This window comes from Xiphophorus hellerii, chromosome 17, assembly GCF_003331165.1.
Source record: "Xiphophorus hellerii strain 12219 chromosome 17, Xiphophorus_hellerii-4.1, whole genome shotgun sequence".
Classification (NCBI taxonomy): Eukaryota; Metazoa; Chordata; class Actinopteri; order Cyprinodontiformes; family Poeciliidae; genus Xiphophorus; species Xiphophorus hellerii.
Window position 1 is genome coordinate 17304228 of NC_045688.1, and position 19584 is coordinate 17323811.

The 19584-nt window shown below is 41.8% G+C and overlaps 2 protein-coding genes across 3 annotated transcripts in view; one reads left to right on the forward strand and one right to left on the reverse strand.

Annotated features, from left to right (window-relative positions):
* Positions 1-10227, forward strand: part of slc13a4 (solute carrier family 13 member 4) — a 34460-nt gene extending 24233 nt beyond the window's left edge. Inside the window, exons 7-16 of one of the 2 annotated variants that reach the window (XM_032589573.1) lie at positions 816-902; positions 1003-1187; positions 4160-4279; positions 4438-4539; positions 5264-5365; positions 5499-5608; positions 5802-5923; positions 6093-6254; positions 9598-9735; positions 9914-10051. In XM_032589573.1, the coding sequence (XP_032445464.1) occupies positions 816-902; positions 1003-1187; positions 4160-4279; positions 4438-4539; positions 5264-5365; positions 5499-5608; positions 5802-5923; positions 6093-6254; positions 9598-9735; positions 9914-10051 (1266 nt within the window). Of the gene's footprint in view, positions 1-815; positions 903-1002; positions 1188-4159; positions 4280-4437; positions 4540-5263; positions 5366-5498; positions 5609-5801; positions 5924-6092; positions 6255-9597; positions 9736-9913 lie in introns of both variants that reach the window. The other variant, XM_032589571.1, reaches the window with a different exon arrangement.
* A 2745-nt stretch (positions 10228-12972) lies between these two features.
* On the reverse strand, positions 12973-15755 carry coa6 (cytochrome c oxidase assembly factor 6). Its single transcript, XM_032589622.1, has 3 exons — positions 15578-15755; positions 15209-15362; positions 12973-14186 (listed from the first exon to the last, which is right to left on the reverse strand). Exons 2-3 carry the CDS (start codon positions 15350-15352, stop codon positions 14088-14090), a joined length of 243 nt encoding a protein of 80 aa, XP_032445513.1. The 5' UTR covers positions 15353-15362; positions 15578-15755; the 3' UTR covers positions 12973-14087.
* Positions 15756-19584: the final 3829 nt, after the last annotated feature.

Genomic DNA, 19584 nt, shown 5'->3' on the forward strand with positions numbered 1-19584 from the left:
TAACAACATCACCACCAAAAATCCTGAGTTTAGATTGTAACTGGCAACGCAAGAATTTTACAACGAAAATTATTGTTCATTTTTGCAAAGCAAACTTCCCATTTCCTTTAATTCTTATGGTAAAATGTCCAACTGTTATTTATATATATATGTGTGTGTGTGTGTGTTCTAACAGTATTCCCATTCTCAATAAACAAATCTAAGACTTTTAGATCTATAGTTTGTGTTAGAATTCAAGTATTTATAGGAGGCCCTAAGCAGCAGCTTAGTTTGCTTGCTGCTTGGGCCGGCTCTGGCCCTGAAGGCAAAACTTTAGAAGAAAAAAACTTACATTGTATACAACCAGCCATCGACAATTTAAGTAAATTCCTCCATACATCGTGATGTTGCCACCAGCCATATTTCACGGTAAAGATTGATTTAAAAAAATAAATAAAAAATTATTGTGACATACAGTATAAGGTTGTTTTTTTTCCTCACTAAACTTTCTTATAAAACACACACAGATACACCATCTGCTAATTAGGTGACTTCTGTCCCAAAATAGGCTGACCCGGATTTTATTTTGGGGTTTTAGAGCAAAAGTGACTGAATGCAAATAAGCTCCAGTCTTCTATTAGGATGCAAATTTACAAACCACCTACTCATCCTTTTCCCTTTCACCTCCCAATGACCTTTGTGTTCACCTATCCCGTAAAGTTTGTGGTTGAAATGCGATAAAACGTGGGAAATATGAAATGGTCAATGGATAAAAAGATGCAAATAATAACAAAACATAAACCTGTCAAATCTGTCTTTCTCCTTTTGCCCCGTAGGGTCAGGCGGGTGAGCTGAACGGTTTCGGTCTTCAGCCCGTCTTGAACAAGACTTTTGTTCGACAAACCAACGGACACCTGCCGCAGGTCGGGGAACAAAGCGCCGTCGCTTTAAACTCTCTCTCGGCGGCTCCCCGCCAGCTATAGTGTTGAATTCAGTCGACGCGTTCCCGTGATTCCTCTTTAGGTTGCCATAGAGATCCCAAACGTGAAGCGAGTGCGAGCCAGGAGAGACTCCCAGTACCCCACGAAGAGGGACCACATGATCTGCAAATGCCTGTCGCTCAGCATCACCTACGCAGCGACCATCGGAGGACTGATCACCATCACCGGGACGTCCACCAACCTCATCTTCGCCGAGCAGTTCAACACGTAGGTCCATGTTCTGTTTACGGCTTCATATTCAGTGGGCAAAGGTCATGCGTTTTAGTCTCCGCTATAAGAACCTTAGACCACTGTCTGCCAGCGAGTGGAGGTTTCAGAAATCAACAATGGAGCTTTACGTGGAAAAAAACCCCCTGAAAATGAGCATTGATTTTCTTCGATACGAGCTATTTAACTGGTAACAGGTGTGGGGGATTTTTACTCTTAACCTCAAAAGATCTACTTAGCTTAATGTTTGTCACGTTAGCCCAATAGCAGGTTTTGATTTTTCTTTTTGTTCTTTTTTTAAAAATAAATTCTGATTTTAACATGTGTAGTTCAAAAACTTAAGTTTGTAAAGCGGTGAATTTAATGATTCTACATTGAACCGAACACATTTAAAATACACCATGAGGTTTATAGAAAGCCTTTATTCTAAATGTGCAACAACAGTATTACCGTCTTAGTACAGCTTAGTCGCTGTCTGTGTTGTTTTTATGGAGGGCGGTCCTGTTGTTTTGAGAAAACAAAACCCCTGTTATCTGGGATTTTTTGCCAACACAAAATTAACGAAGCTGATTTTTGTGGAGCAGCAAAGTGCCGTATACTGGGATCAGTGGTGTGGAATTCACGGGATTCTGCTGTGTCGTGCATTACTTTCCTCAACTTCCTAGCCTCATTAGTTAATTTTTAAATATAAGTGGATCAAGTAAACGGCTGGAAATAAAAAAAAAAAAATCAATGCAATTCAATATAAAGATAATGATTAGCTGAATTAAACAGAGTAAAGTGATTGTTGTTGTGTTGTGTACTCGCTACAGTATTTTGGGGGAGAGTGCGGCAAGGCAGATATGCAGTAGTGCGACAGGGATGTAATGGAGAACTTTGTAAAACTAAAAAATTTCTCTGAAGTTGCACATTTTTAAATCGGTATTTAAAAAAAAAACTGCTTTAAGTATGAATTATAAGACTTTTTTTTTTTTTTTTAGGTAAATGTTTTTGTTTTTTTTCTAATTCATTCTGTTGAGAGAGCAAAACGATAATATTTTTTATTCTGATGCCAACAGATTTTCATTCAAAATTTCCTGATACTTCAAACAGCATGGAAGCTAAACAAACATAGAAGCTGTTACTGTGACGGCAGCTCATAATGACCATCTTTCCATTTGGTTTCGAACACATGTGCGGCTAGTTTTGGCAACCACGTTGCTGTGATTTAACACTCTGTGTGAAATCAGATCCTGGGGGCCTGGAAGGGTCTTAAATCTAACTAATCAGCCTGTACAGTCCTAATAGAGCCGATTTTCTTCAGCCAGTGTTTTTAAGCCCCACAGAATGGCCTCCTTCATGTCACAGCTCAGTGGGCAAAGGTCATGCTTTTTATTCTCCGCACAGTTGGGTGTGCGTGCGTGCGTGCGTGCGTGCGTGCGTGCGTGCGTGTGTGTGTGTGGCAGAGGTAATCCTAAGAGTATATTTCCGGGAACGAGAATCTTTTGAGAAAGTTAACTCTTTGCTTAAAAACAAGACTCGTGGTGGACGCGTAGAGAGTGCAGTTGCTCTCAAAAGTATGCAAGTCCCGTTTTCTGTGACCAAAACGAAATAAAACAACGTGGTTGCAGAAATGCCTAAACTAAAACTTTATTGAGTTAGTCATATTCAGACACTCTTTGCCTTCCAAAGGTTCAGACTGTGAGGACGTCTCTCGTCTGGATTCACAGGAAAATAAGACCCACCTTTATTTTCAGCTCTCTAATGCCGAAGCTATTGAGAAAACCTTGATTAAAAATCTAAGGTACATTCGAAGAAAAGCAACCCCAGAGTATGATGCTGCCACCACCATGTGCCCAGGTGTTTTTTTTTTTTTGTGATGTTCAGTGCCGTGTTTGTATTGTTTCATCCGCTTTGTTGGCTGGAACCAGATGCCATTTCCTATTGTGCCATCAATTTAACGATGTCACTCAGTTTGTAAAAAAAAATTACCCTCCAACTCTGTAATGCATCCAGACCCACCATGCTTTTTCCTAAGCTGAGAAGATAGGACACATTTTTTAAAAAGTATATAATTGGCTGCTCTGCTACAAATTTTTGAGTTAATTTCAGGCTCTGTAATTAATCGCATTTTACTCAAACTATATAAACAAAATAAGCAACATTTTCAATTCAAAACCCCTTTTTGCAGTTGATTTATTGAATAAATGAGCTCAACCACTGAGATTTCGTGATTTGAATTTGCTATTTTGGTTCTTCAGCCGTCTGATTGGTGCCAAGTGATCAGGAAGTGTTTCAGGAACTCCTGATCATTCATGGAACTTCTTTAGGAATGTGGACTTTGGACATTCCTAGCGTTTTGGATGTCTGTGCTAGCTACACATTTAGCATTGAGGTGCTAATATCTTCGCTGCTAGGCTAATTCCTTTTAGCACGACAGAAGCTTTTTTTAGCATCCAATTATGTTGTTTTTAAAAGCAAACATTCAGCCACAGTGGACCAAGAGAAACGTCTCTCGCTATTAGCGGATGCCGTTTGTGCGTCAGATTTACGGATGTACGAGAAACCCGCAAAAAAGTTTAGTGCTTAATGAATCAAAATAGCTCCGGCCCTATTTTAAGACCATTTTTGTCCTTGTCTGGACTTGACTGTAAGCGAAGACGCTAAAAACATTATTAACCGCAGGTAGCATTGCCACTTGGCAGAATCAGATTTGTTTGAATCCGACTGAAGTTTTGGTTTCAGTGAAATAAATCCGGTTGAGTCTGCGGGTTTTCAGTGACTCTCACACCGACTCCACCTGTTGGTGCTCAGATTTGTGAGACAAACAGCAGGCGTGAGGCCGTGACGCGGTTCGGAAACGGTTTGGGGTTTGATTGTTGTTTTTCATTCATATCAGCTGAAATGCGACACACCTGCTTGTTCTCGTCTGTCCTTTTAAAACGCTACATGTTCCCTCCCCGTCTCTCTGTCTGGATTTTTCCCTTTTCCAGTCGCTATCCGGAGGCGAAGGTGATCAACTTTGGCACCTGGTTCATCTTCAGCTTCCCCATAGCCATCATCATGCTGGTCCTCACCTGGCTCTGGCTGCACTTCCTCTTCCTCGGCTGCAAGTGAGCGCACTTCTTTCTTTCTTTTTTTCTTTTTTTGTTTTTCTGCTCTCGGTCACACACATCCAGGTGTGTAATTATTAGTGTTGCTCACGCTCGCATCTTGTCATTACGGCAATCCGTTGGTGTGTAACTCAGGCCGCTGCCGTCTCTGTGCTCAGCTTCAGAGAGACGTGTTCGCTGAGTAAGAAGCGCAAAACCAGGAGAGAAACGATGTCTGAGCAGCGGATCCAGGAGGAGTACGCCAAGCTGGGCCCCATCAGGTGACTGGAGAGGCTCGTGTCGGAGTGTAGTCTGGAAAAACTGCTGTGTTTTTTATTGGGATTTTTTCTTAAGTGACGCATCGACACAAATGAGCTCAGAATGTTAAAGTTAATTGTTTTTTTTTTAACCTCAATTCTCAAGTCTTGCTGCACCTATCAGAAGTTAATTCCAACCAAACCTTTCTTGTTTTAGCCGACTTAAAATTACAAAAATGACAAGAAACGAGAAAGCAGTTGGCTTCAGGTGTGACCTCAAAACACAGCTAACTCAGATGCGTCAGTTAACCTGTCGAGACGTTTGTGGAGAGAAACCTGATAGGTTTGACACAAGTCAAACATTTTACAGATTGTAGACAGGGGTACACATTATCCCTGACACTAACCAAATGTATGCAAGCGTTTGAATTCAATAAAAGCAACAAATTTTCTAAAAACTGGCAGTTTTCTGGCACTTGGCAAATAGAAATAATTTTGGTAATTCTAACTAAGATAAAGTGCTGCATTTTATCTTATTTTATTTTTTACACTGTTTTGTGTTGCCCTTTCATAAAATGATACAGCAAGATATTTAGTCAGTTTTCTAGTTGTAAAGGTCACAAATTTAGAAATGGAGGAGTTAAAACTTTACTGCATCCAGCTTGTCCGAGGTTGCACCCAGACGTGGCTGCGATGCCCACAACAGTTGCGACAGTTGGTGACGTGCCTTTTTGTGGTTGCATTGCAGCTACCCCGAGGTGGTGACGGGGATTTTCTTCATCCTGATGACTTTGCTGTGGTTCACCAGAGAGCCCGGCTTCGTGCCCGGCTGGACGTCGCTCTTTGAGAAGTAAGCGGCTCCGGACGTCGCAAAACAACACCTCTGTGGTCCTGTGCTCGGCGGCCCCGCCGTCCGCGGCAGAAATGATCCAATATGGCACCGTCGCGGGACATGATGGACTTTTGTTTGTCTTTGTCTCCAGGAAGGGCTACAGGACCGATGCAACCGTGTCTGTCCTCCTGGGCTTCCTGCTCTTCCTCATCCCCGCCAGACGTCCCTTCTCATCATCCTCACCCAGCTGCAGTAACTCGGGTCGGTTCCAGTGGAACAGCAAAAACACATTTTTTATTTATTTATTTATTTTACCAGTTGTAAATCACGCAGTAAAACTTACCAAGAATTTCCCAAAGAAGCAATGAATTACACAAATAAGTCCAAAAAACCCCCCAAGGTAATCAGCTTTATGTATTGTTTGTGTTTTGTTTTTATTTTTTTTAACCTTCAGAAGACAGTTCAGACCCCGACCCTCTCGCCCCCATGATCACTTGGAAAGATTTCCAGAGGCTGATGCCGTGGGAGATCGTGATCCTGGTCGGAGGAGGATACGCGCTCGCGGCCGGCTGCAAGGTAAAACACACGCATCTCTGCTGATGCGGCAACACAACAACATGTACAAACTCTTCCCAAACAAATCATGTAGTTCTGCCTGTCGGTCAGCCTGGTGTTTCCATAAAAAAAAAAATTTTCCCGATTGGTCAGATTTGTATTTGTGGGATTAATAAACCGTAACCTGCAGGTGTCGGGCCTGTCTGTGTGGATCGGCAGGCAGCTGGAGCCCATGAGTGGCCTTCCGCCCTGGGCCGTCACCCTGCTGGCCTGCCTCCTGGTGTCGGCGGTCACAGAGTTTGCCTCCAACCCAGCAACTCTTACAGTCTTCCTGCCCATCCTGTCAGCTCTGGTACGTATGTCAGGTCCTCCACTTTGCATACATTGAAAATCTTGCATTAAGTCACAGGTCTCAAACTCCAGTCCTCCAGTCACTGTCCTGCAGTTTTTAGATGTGCCACAGGTACAAAACACTGGAATGAAATGGCTTCATTACCTCCTCCTTGTGTAGATCAGTTCTCCAGAGCCTTAATGACCTAATTATTCTATTCAGGTGTGGTGCAGCAGAGGCACATCTAAAAGTTGCAGGACACCGACCCTTGAGGACTGGAGTTTGACGCCCCTGCATGAAGTCCTTAACTTTCGGCGATAATGAAAAGAAACACGGCTAAATGTAGAACTGCTACGTTAGGAGTACTGTCTGTAGAGTAAACAAAGTTAATATGGGTGATAGTTCTGTCAACATTGTCAACTGGGAAAGAGACACAGCTAAACATTAGCTGCGTTTCTATTGGCAGTATAATTGTGCAATTTGACATTTTGAAAATAAATGAAAATGTGCCAATTATAGAAAAGAAATGCTTGTTTTCCAATAAAACAGGACCTTAGGTAGATGTTGTTACAGTTTACAAAGCAGCAAAAAATGTTTGCCCCATTACAGATTTCTTTTTGTTTGTTTGTTTAGTCACAGAGTCAAATGCTTCAGACCACTGAAAAAATGTATTATCTGATCACTGCCTGTTCTGTAGAATCATAAACTCGGTTTAATAGAACTTGTCTGACACCAAGAAGTAGGCTCAAAACTTCACAAAGTGCTAAATGTTCAGATAAAGAAGTTCAAGAACCAGTTAGAAACAAAGTCAAAGTTTTGGCTCTAAGATGAGGTGGTTTTTAGACCATATTGAAATTTGTTTATTTCGCAAAACGACAGTCGAAACACTTTTTTCGTCCCACATGATCAACAACCGGATGTTGCCATTGGAGGAACCCATGAAGCAGATGACAGAAAGTAGTTGGAGGATGACTTATTGCGTGAACCAACGTATTCATGTGTGATTTTATAGCATTTTTTTTAAAATTCAATGTAGAATACAGTAATTGTGAAATAGTTTTTTTTCAACATTAGCGGAATATTGACAAAGTTTTGTGGAGATTTGTAATGGAAACGCCGAGCCGTTTGGGTTACTTTTTTGGGGAAGAAAATCAAATGGCACATATACTTAATATGTTGGTATTAATATTGGTACCCTTATTTAGGAAAGAGCAACACTGCTAAACGTCGAACTGCTGGGTCAGGAGTACTTTCCATGAAAAAACATTCATGGTAGCGGCACTAGGAGCTCTATTGATGGATTTATCTGGAGAAGAGACACTGCTAACACACTAGCACGGAGTGATGAGAACTGATGGCTTAATACACAAAGGAGATGCAGCTAAGCTAACAAGCTAGCTTTGTCTAGTACAGAGTAATAGTTGTCAAAGACAGCAATGCTTCGACTGATGGCTTTATGCACAAATGAGACACAGCTGAGCTAGCAAACTAGCTAGCCTAGGTATACCCCCCAAAGAAATGATACAGAAAACACAACATAGATGATGAAATGTTAGTTTTTTTTATTACAGATTACATGCTTGGTTGCACTAGATAATGCTCAGTAAAACTCGACCATCATGCATTTAAATAAACAATACCAGAGATCACCATGTTCAAGCATAAGGGTGTCCAAATATGCACTTGGCACCAAGACACACTAGGCCGCAGTTCAATGATCGACTTTATCATCGTTTCATCGGATCTGCGGCCGTATGTCTTCGACACTCGGGTGAAGAGAGGTGCGGAGCTGTCCACTGACCACTACCTGGTGGTGAGTTGGCTCCGGTGGTGGGGGAGGAGGCCGGTCAGACCTGGCCTAAAACGTGTTGTGAGGGTCTGCTGGGAAAGTCTGGCCGAATCCCCTGTGAGACGGAGCTTTAACTTCCATCTCCGGCAGAACTTCGAACACGTTCCGGGGGAAGTGGGGAACATTGAGTCTGAGTGGACCATGTTCCATGTCTCCATTATCGAGGCGGCTTATCTGAGCTGTGGCCGCAAGGTACCTGTCGCGGCGGCAACAGTCGAACCCATTGATGGACACCTTTGGTGAAGGATGCAGTCAGGCTGAAGAAGGAGTCCTATTGGGCCTTTTTGGCCTGTGCGACTCCGGAAGCAGCTGATGGGTACCAGCGGGTGAAGCGGCATGCGGCTCGGTTGGTTGCTGAGGCAAAAGCTTGGGCGTGGGAGGAGTTTGGAGAGGCCATGGAGAAAGACTTCCGTACGGCTTCGAGGCGATTCTGGTCCACCATCCGGCGTCTCAGAGGGGGGAAGCAGTGCGGCACCACCACTGTTTGTAGTGGGGATGGTGTGCTGCTGACCTCAACTCGGGACGTTGTGGGCCGGTGGGCAGAATACTTCGAAGACCTCCTCAATCCCACCAACATGTCTTCCATTGAGGAAGCTGAGCCTGGGGACTCTGGGTTGAGCTCTCCAATGTCCTGCCCCAAGTGGAGGAGTTCAAGTATCTTGGGATCTTGTTCACGAATGAGGGAAGAATGGAGCGAGAGGTCGACAGGCGGATTGGTGCAGCGTCTGCCGTCAAGCGGGCGCTATACCGGTCTGTCGTGGTGAAGAGAGAGCTGAGCCAAAAAGCAAAGCTCTCGATTTACCGGTCGATCTACGTTCCCACCCTCATCTATGGTCATGAGCTTTGGGTCATGACCGAAAGAACGAGATCGCGGATACAAGTGGCCGAAATGGGTTTTCTCCGTAGGGTGTCTGGGCTCTCCCTTAGAGATAGGGTGAGAAGCTCAGTCATCCGAGAGGGACTCAGAGTAGAGCCACTGCTCCTTCACATCGAGAGGAGCCAGTTGAGGTGGCTTGGGCATCTGGTCAGGATGCCTCCTGGACGCCTCCCTGGTGAGGTGTTCTGGGCACGTTCCACTGGGAGGAGGCCCCGGGGAAAGACCCAGGACACGCTGGAGGGACTATGTCTCTCAGCTGGCCTGGGAACGCGTTGGGATTCCCCCGGAGGAGCTGGAACAAGTGGCTGGGGAGAGGGAAGTCTGGGCCTCCCTTCTGAAGCTGCTACCCCCACGACCCGACCCCAGATGAGCGGAAGAAAATGGGTGGATGGAATACCAGAGATTTGTAGAACTCTCATAAGTGCTGTGGTGAAATGAACTTAAAATACAAAAGCTTGCTCTCATGTAAAATTTTGTTCCATCTCGATTCTTAAATAATTTTTCAATCATTGTGTTATCGTCATCTTGCCTCCTCCTCCTTCCCTCCATTTGATCTCCAACCAACAGCCACTCTCCCCCGTTCCCCCCTTGTAATGTTCCCTGACTGTATCCGTATTGTTCTTCACCCCACGGTCCAGTCGGAGACCCTGCTCATCAACCCCCTCCACACTCTGATCCCGTCCACCATGTGTGTGTCATTTGGGGTCATGCTTCCAGTGGGGAACCCCCCCAACGCCATCGTCTTCAGTTACGGCCACGTGAAGATCAGCGACATGGTAGGTCTCTAACACACACTCTTAGTGCACCTGCAGCATCAAACGGCTTCAGATTCGTTTTGTCTAAAATCAAAGAATAATGTTTTGTTTTCTTTTAGAACTGAATGTTCCTGTACTTTTTTTTTCTCCCCAGTCATTTCAGGTCAGTTTATGTGTGTTCTTTAATCTTCCCATCCAGGTGAAAGCAGGGTTTGGAGTGAACCTGATCGGCGTGGCGGTGGTTATGTTAGCCATCACCACTTGGGGCGTCCCGCTTTTCAACCTGACCGAGTTCCCCACCTGGGCAGTGGCCAGAAACGTCACCGGAGGCTTATAACCAACGCCGAGCTAAGATTCAACGTTCAACTGTTAGCCTAAGCTAACGTTAATGGGTCTACAAGGCATCATCTGTGTCTGGTGTACAGCCAATAGAAAGGAGTTGAGGCAGGGGGTAAAATTAGAAAAGAAGAGTTTTTATGATGAAGACAGAAAAAAAGAAAAAACATGACGGAGTCAAAAGGATCGTCTTCCCCAGAAAGAGACTGAGAGAACCGGCCTTACGGAAAGAAAGACGAGAAAATGGTGGAAAGCTAGCTTAGCTAGAATATTAGCTTCAGTTTAAGTTGGCCATATTGTGGTCGCTCTGGGGGAAAACCGAACTTCAACAAATTAACTTTACCTCCGTTGCTACAAATACACTGATTCTTTCAATGAAGCAATACAAATTAGAAAGCTAATTGAGACAAATGAAGTGCTCATATTGTATTGATATTTCAAATATACAACAGAACTGAGAGGTTTTATTGTCTTTTTTTGTTATGTTTTTTTTTTTTTTTTTACAAATTCACCATGAATAAAATGTCTTAATGTATTCTTTGTACTCTTGTAGTAAACGTTACAATAGAAATAAGCTAACTAGCCACTTGTTAGAAACCTCTTTTATGCTTTACCTAGGTGTGCATGGTAGCGTAGCGCACTGGTCAACTGGTTAAAGCGAGGTTTCTACTGTGGCTGTACTGTATCAATACACTCACTGATTAAAACAGTAAAGAGGAAGAACCCAGAAGAAACTGGTGTAATACTGTGGCGGGTATGTAATTAGTTTGACTTTTACACTCTGGTACATCTAGAAGAGAACATAATTTGTACGCAAAAGCTGATGGTGCTGCAGGCAGTGGGGTAGAATGTTCAACTGTTAGCTTAAGCTAACGTTAATGGATCTACAAGGCATCATCTGTGTCTGGTGTACAGATGTAACTAAAGCAACAGTTTTTACCTTGATGAAATTATGATGCAGGCTAGTCAAGTCTGAACTGACAACACACCAGCATTCTGATTCATGTGTTTTTACAACTAAAGAAGGTACTGCAAGCTCTTTAACGAGGTTAAAATCTTTTTTTTTTTTAAAGTTCGGAATTGATTACTTGTTAGCCTTTCATGTTGAAGATCTTCAAGAACTTTTGTCTTAGCTGTATTGAGATTTTTAACTTCAAACAGTCCTGCTACTAGCAGTACTGCAGCTGCAATGCTAGCAAATATATCTGAGAAGCTAGCAACAAGTTTAACAGACTAAATTAACACCGATGATTGCAAACACTCAACTCAAAATGACCTAAGCTGCTGGAGAGTGATGCTAACTATGAAGTTTAAAAGAAAAAACAACCTACATAAAATAAGCATTTGGTTATCTTTTGTAGTCCAAATGTACTGAGAGTTGGAGATGCTGCTTTCGATGGACAATCCGAAAACCTGGAGCTGTTATTATTGGACTTAACCTTCAGAAATTGTACTACATTTTTTTTCATTCCTACTCCAGTGATCTTCACTCACCATCGCTCAGATTGTGACGCTGCCACTTATCCACTCAGGGCCCTGCAACCTGAGGCTCTGGAGTCAAAAGTGGTTATTTGGACCTTCCACAATGGCTCTTAATACTTTGGGTAAAAATAATAAAGAAACAACTTTTTAATTAAAAAAAAAAAATACATATATAGATTTACTGTATATTGTTTTAAATGAGGCTTTAATCGTTTTCGTTTTTTTCGCAGCACTAAATTTTCACAACAGAATGACATTAAAAATAGCCATAATATTTTGTCAATTCTCCTTTTGGAAACACTTTTTTTCTTCTTTCTCTTTATCTTAAAACAACAACAAAAAAATTTCACTGTGGTCCCCACAGTCTTAAGGGACACACTAAGAATGCACTTTTACAAGTTTTTTTTGTTTTTGTGCGTGTGTCTCGTTTTGGGAATTGACGGTCTGACAGGACAAACCTTCCACTTCCCTGCTATTGACGGTGACATCTGCTGCGCAACTCCGGAGCATCGCATTAAACCTGGAGTAGTATCAAACATAATGTTTTTCAAAAATTATAAGGTGTCTTTTTCTCTAAAGATCTGTTACACTTGCAGCTCTTGAGTTTTATTTAGCTGGACTCAAGGCGGAAATGTAAAGGTAGTTGACCCCTGTTTTGACCATCACTAATTTGAGCAAATTATGTCTTCTGAGTGCTTGACTTGGATCTCGACTGTTTTCCCAGTGAGTGTAGTCAGCCTACTGTACATATAACCAAATGTTTTTCTTCATTTGGATAAAATCTAATTCGCCACACAAACCAGGGCTTCCTATCATGGGACCAATCATTTTTTGCAAAGGTTCTAAAGCTGATTTGGAGCTTTGCACCAAATACCAAATTTGTTTTTGCCGCCTGTTTTATTCAAAACGTCTTGAAATGCCTTTTCTGTATCAAGCCTGTAATGCTAAAATGTTGGCTGCCTGTTTTAAACCTGGATTCAAACCTTATAAGCTCATTGGTGCCTTGCTGTGATGTTGGAAAACCTCTGTTCACGGCTTACTTTCTTAAATCTTGCACATTGTTTACTCTGCTTACGACAAGAATGTATTTCCAGTAGTGACCCTTTATTCTTTACTAAAAATAATCTTGAAACTTTGCTTTTTTATATATATATTTTTGTCTCTTGTCGTCATATCTCAATGTCCTTAAGGTCGCAGGGAGAAGTATTCGGTTGTTGGATTAGCTCCGTTTTTTTTGAGGTGTAGGAAGTACATGACTGGATTATGGGCAAGAGAAGAATTTATGTGAGGCAGCAGAGTCCATTCAAGCTCTGGTTGACTGAAAACTGAGTACGGGACTGTATTGTGCAATAGTTCAATCCACTCATCAAATCACAATAACTCTTATGGTGTCAAAGTCGAAAAGGTTTACACAAAAACCTCCATTGTACTGAGCAGAAATGCAAAAGATATGTTTTATATTTTCACAGAAAATACAAAATTGAGATGTAATTTGTGACTGTTTTGTACTGACAGAGGCCTTAGACCCCTGTTAGAAGTCTACAGTTTTCTTTGTGGTTTGTAGATTTCTACAGGGTTCCTACACATTTACAGGGTCAAAATTTCATCTCCAAAGAAATTCTTGATGAGGTTCATTTCAAAATGTGGTACTTCCAAAGATCAAGCTATGGAAACTTCTAAATGTAAAAAGGTAATGACTGGAGCACTGGAGCGGAGGGATGATTGATGGATAAATGGCCAGATTGGGAGATGAGTGACCGAAAGAGGAATTGTTGGATTACGAGATGGACTGGACATAGTGATGAGTGGATTGATCGGTGTATGAAAAGTAGGACGAATGGACAGTTGGACTGACCGGACAGAGGGGCGGCCTTACAAACGGGTGGACAGACTGACAGATACATTTGACACCAAGAACTTTTATCAAACTCCAGAATGTAAGAACCCTGTTTCTAGCAATGGTTTCATTGAAGACCTTTGACCCGGAGGCCACACTCCTTTGTAAATACACACTGATTTGTAATATAAACACAATGTGTTTTTTGTTTTGTTTCTTTTTGCCCGTTTCTAATTACCTGTAACATTCTCAAATCAGCTGTTTTATCCTGAAAGGGTATTCATATTACGCTAGAGTTGGAAAACAATATACATGTGCGACAATAAAAGCCATCAAAATCACCCTGTTGGTTTGGTTTATTCCAAAACTGTAGTGAATGTTGATGTTTTTTCAGAGTGGCCATAATCCAGAATCTAGAATGCTCTGCGACAGAAACAGCTGATCCGGTTATACAAACTGCACAGCCACTTCTGGGTGGATTCCACTGATCTTGATTTTCCATTAAGACCAATTTGTAGAAGAAAAAAAGAAAAAGACATTATTTAAGTAATTCTAAGGAACAATGTCCAATAACTTGCCAGGTTGTGCAATTCTTAGGATTCAAACCTTGTCACATAAATAACGGTAAAGGTGAGGTGTTTTTGTATTCACGATGAAAACTCCACTCAGGAGTTCATGTGATTAAAAGTCAGTCTCCAGAGTTCCTGTTTGGTAGGAGTTAGGAGTTTACTTGTGGGCCCCCAGCAGGTGTGAAGCCTTCTGTCTGCATCTTCTCTTTGTACTTCAGGAAGTCTCTCCTCTTGGTGAAATATTTCACCTGCCGAGAAGAGATGGGGGGAGAGGGGTGAATTAAAGAGACGAAACACAAGCCCTAATTCTGCATCGCTTTACACCTTGATGACTTGAGTAAACAGGAAGTCATTCTGTGTGTTTGACCTTCGGCATATCCGGTGTCCGAACTTTTGTCGAAGTGTAATTTGAGTCTTTTGCACAGAAAGCGATTCAAATTGTGATCAACTTGGATCTCACAGATTTCTGATCCATCTGTCCATTCAAAGATAAATGATTCACACCAACATACCTTAATGAAGTTTGGTTTGAAATTGGCAGTTTTTAATAACTTTAAATATGGTTAAGCTCCATGAGTATTAGGGCCAGGCTAAGAACTTTTTTTCTTAATTACAAGAAAATTGTACAACAAAGTCATAGTACACAAGTAAAGTCGAAATAATGAGATTAAAGTCCCATAGTACAACTTTATTCTCATAAGACTGACTATATTCTCGTAACATGACTTTATTCTTGTAATTGTTTATTTCTTAGCCTAGTCCTAATACTTTTTTTTACAGTTTCTGCTGCCAAGTCAGCTTATTCTTGATTTAGCATAATGCTACATAAAACATGGCGGCTTCCAACAGACGGGTCCCAAATTTAAAGCCAGGATATTTTAAAAAAGAACCTAATCTTACATCCAATGAGAGACCCAGCTGTCTTAAAGGGGCGGGGCCAGTTACAGCAGCAACCTATACCAAAGTTTTAATATATTGGAGTTTAAATTTCGCAAAACATTAGTCAGCGATTTAAGATCAGAATTTAGAGAAAGTGTTGGAAAGAGCAGACAGCTACCGATCTGAAACAATCAGGTGCGACCAAAAAAAAAAAAAGAAGTAATCTAGAAGTGGACTTTATCTGACAACTACTAATTCATCTCTTAACAACTTAAAATGAGAAACAGATGTGCAGATTAGTTTTATTTTTAAAGAAATGTTACATTTCCTGAGTTTTCGAGCATCTCTGCTTCAACGAGCACAGCAGGTGATTAAAAACGAGGTACTTTACCCACTGAGCTGGACATTTGGCCTCGAAGTCTCCCTGGACCTGCTGGCAGGATTGAATCTTGTCGTTGTTGTCGTCCAAACATTGCCAGAGTTGATCCCTGGCGTCCCAGCAGGCCTTCCTCTGCTCTGAGTTTGGAGCCGCCATTCCTGATCACCTGCAGGAGAGATTAGGAGAATCTATGCTTCAGAAAGAGCTGCTGGTTGGTGGGTAAATTGTTGAAAAACAGCTTCCTTTCATAATTCGAATGCATTTTTAAACTACGTTCTGATGAAATATACTTTGAAATTTTTTTCCCTTACACCGCTGACTAATTAGTAAGTAATAACAGAGTAAACTGTCAGCTGTCAATTTAACTTCGCCGTTACTTACCGAATAAAAAGGTAAACAAATAAAAAGACGACTTCGCGGTTCCGACCCACTTCTTCTCTTCCCCTCGTCACTCCATTAAAAAAGACATTTACCACAGCTTAGCTTCAAAAACAACGTATGGTAGGTACACTTTTGTAACGACATGAAGGGGATGGAGGACGTGAAGGACAAGCGCGACAACAACAGCACTTCCTCGTCGCGCGGTAATGACGTGTACATGCAATTACGTGGTTGGGCCAGGTGATGTCGCTGTTGTACAACAAACTTGAACACGGAACATGAAAATTGTTAAATTGTCTTTGGAAAAAAAATGGATTTAATTTAACTATTTTTTTTAATGAAAACACTTAATTTCAGGATAGTTCTATTTCATGGACTACTTTATTACCGTAATACTCACCAAAATGTTGTCGTTGTGCAATCATTTCAGCTAATTCAACCTTGTTTCTCACTTTTGTAAAAGCATTATATAATATGTATGGGTTTTCTCACCCTTTTTTGGATATATTTAAATTTAAATTGTCTTCATTGAGAGCGAAGTGGAACCACAGTCAAATTAATATTTAAAAAAGTAACAATGAGAGATGAACCGGTGAATAGTTAGACTCTCAGGTTGCTGAGGCACACGTTTTCTTGATTCGCTGGAAAACAAAAATGTTTAAAATCAACATTTACAGTTAAGAAACAGACTTTATAAGGTTTGATTTTAAACAGAGGGACTCTTTGTGAAATAAAAACCATTTCCACGTGTCTTCTCCAGATGTGAAAGAGAGTTAAAGTTAACCAACAGGAATCAAGCTAGAAGAGGAACACATTTTCACGCAATAACAATGTGAAGGCAGAGCAAAGTTTTAATAACCACACATGTCTGCATAATAAGACAGTGCGTGAAGGCAGAGTGAAAATGTGCGTTGCTGATTAACTCCTTTGGTCCCTCCTTCATCTGCAGTGATTGAGAATAGCCCCACTGGTTGCCATGGAGCCTAGCAGCAATCCATCTCTGTCTGTGGGCTTCCACTGTCAGAAGGGAATAAAAAACCCACACACGCGCGCGCACACACACAAATGCAGGGAGGAGGCCCTCACCCACTTCTCAGAAGAGTGTGTTTTGCCTCATGTAGGGCTGGGTCTGTGTGTGTTTGAAAGATTTGACAGTGTTCCTCTGGTTTCTTCAGGAGCAGAACTCATTTTCTATTTATGCCTCGCCCCGTCTGCTGACCTCCCTACAGATTAGTTGCACACATATGCAGAAATTTAAGACCTAATATTTTGAAGCCCAAACTACTTCTTTATCTTCCCTTCAAGTGAAATCTTTTTAACTGAAATCCAAGTTGCAAAGAAGAAGAAAGAGGTCAATGATCATCCGTGACGTACTCCTACTCCTCCTTTGGGATATTGCGTTGCTCCCACTGCACACCTCACCACTGTCCAACTGTCCTTGCACAAGTCCTGTATCACTCTCTGCTCTGTCGCACAATATTCTTGCACAACAATGCTAGCTGTTTTAAGTCTTTCATCTGACATTTTACATAGACACAGACTGTTGGCTGAAGAGAAGTGATTAACACAGACGTCATGGTTGATCCACCATTAAACATTTTCATCCAAATACTGCAGCCTGCCGTCACTTTCCATGCATTTCCTCCAACAACGCAAATGCCATATAATCTCATATTCATAATCTGTTGATATAGTAATGGAGCATAAGCACATGATGTATTCATGAAAATGTAGGAGGCATGCCTGAGGAAAGTGTGAGTTAGCTACAGGTCAAGATGTTACAAGCAGACCCTTAATTTCCCGTTCTTTGAGCAGATCCTTTGAGACTGAGGTGTGGGACATTTGTAGGACAAATCCCCAACTCAGATGACTTAGCTGTGCTTAAGGTGGGGTCTGCTTAGCAGTCCCATCTTTACCAGGGGTTAAAGACCCCAACGAGACAAACCCAGAGGATGAATAATCTCTGAAACACAAAACCACCTAATGTTCTCAGGAAGAAAGATGGGGGCCATGCCATTAGTGGCTGCCTGGTGAGGTCAGGGTGTTTGTGCTCCAGCGTCTATTCCTCAAAGGGGCCCCTATGACTGAGCCTGACATTTAGGGACCAGCTCCCTCGCTCAAAGCTTTTGGATTTGTAATTAGTACAATCTTGAGAAGTCAAAGGAGACCCACCACTGAAACTACAGATCCAACACACACTTAGGGATGTGAATTTATGCGTGTGTGCATGTGGACTCATCTATGTTGCCTCTTTTTCTGGCATTTTTACTAAGCTACTGAAAACCGATAGGCTCTGAGGGCCTAATCATGAGTCTGTTCCTAATATGGCAGACCCCAATTTGGATGGTTGGGATTAAGAAAAGTGTTTTTGTCAGGTACAAGTGGAATTAATAAAATGAATGGAAGTCCATGTAAAATCCTAATATGGCTAGAAATGCAAACTTTTCAGCAATGTCTTACACAAACCTCAGTTCTGTCTACGTTAAAGGGGCAGTATTATGTGTTTTCCAGATACATAGTGGCATTTTACAGCACAATCAAGTAACTGTGTTGCCTTTGGTTGTTATAAAAATACTGTATGTATCAAATTTGACTTACTAGAAGTTTCACTTTGTGATTTAGCATCTTGAAATTGGGCCTATGTCTCTTTAAGAACTCTTGCTCTTTCTGACACTCCACCTTCAGGAAGTCATCACAACATGGCGCCTCTAGTAACACTTTAACATTTTTACCAGAGTTACACTTCCACAATGAGCTCAATGGATGCCACCAGGTGTTTGCTAATTGCCGATGGCTAGTCTGAAGGAGCTGAGTGGGGAATCACTGGTTTGTAAGGCAGAAGCTCAGAAGACTGGAAACTCCAGATCCATGGTAGGAGCTGTGTCTCGAAGGTGGAGCTAGGTCCACCAGAGCTGAATGGTTGCCATGGAGATTGAAGGATGAAAGAGTTAAAGCAACACTCCAGGTATGTTTTTGATGAGGGAATAACATTATAACATGATTTAAAGCTAAAAAAAAAAAAAAATTTTACATAGTACTGCCCATTTAAAATTCTGAAATATTGGCCCACGTTATGTTTGCCACCGTTCAAGCGTACACACTGTATGCAATAATTAGCTGCAGTATTGATCTGAATGCCACATATGTTCTGGACTAATGAGAGGTGTTGCTCCACAGCAGCCATTGACCTGCCAACAGCACCACTCTCACCAATAAACACACACACACACACACACATCGACCAGTGTTTGTCAGCCCAGTGGTGTCCAGGATACCGACCTCCGATTGGCACCGTTGGAGGTCAATACCACTGTATTGTCCTTTCACCAGGGGTTCAACATATACAAATATGCATAGGATCACACAGATGCAAAGAGAATTTTGCACTATTTCTATATTCTTGACCACCTTGAAAAGTAAGAGATATCTTAAGACACTAAATACTGACAATCCAGACCCGACTTATTCGAAAGCTCACTGCAGGTAGCTCAAATGAGAACCATCGAGTTATTGACCATGTTCCAGTTGTGGTTTGATTGCACAATCAGAGAGAGAACAGACAGCGGCAACACAGCATCCATAATCTATGGCAGCCTGAGAGCTCAGAAAAAAGACAATCAGATTTCTGCCACAACGAGATGTAAAGGCAACTTGGAGACGGCAACATGATATGTTCCTTCATCCCAACTCAGCGTCCACTCTAACCGTCATAAGCTTTCAACGGGTCTTTCATTTAACAAAAAGCCTTCTCATACGTCTTGAACTTTTTTATGTTTTGCCCAAATTGTCAAAAAGGCTTGCCACTGGTGATCAAAAACCAAGCACATCAAGAAGGAGGGAGCAAGTCAGCGATTGCAGGGAAGGGAAGTTGAGGTATCAGCAATGAGAAACAGACAATGCATGCCATTCTTTGGGATTATAAACCACTTTAATTGGAATATCACATAAGATTCCATAAACCTTGTGTAACCTTATCATGTTAGACAAGGTTTTCTTGTCTAACATTA

Bases quoted from the DNA above. Each gene is read 5' to 3' on its own strand.
- coa6 (XM_032589622.1), bottom strand. From the start codon at position 15,352: ATGGCGGCTCCAAACTCAGAGCAGAGGAAGGCCTGCTGGGACGCCAGG. The intron at 14,187-15,208 runs GTAAAGTACCTC...TCTTCTCGGCAG, and splicing joins CCAAATGTCCAGCTCAGTGG to GTGAAATATTTCACCAAGAG.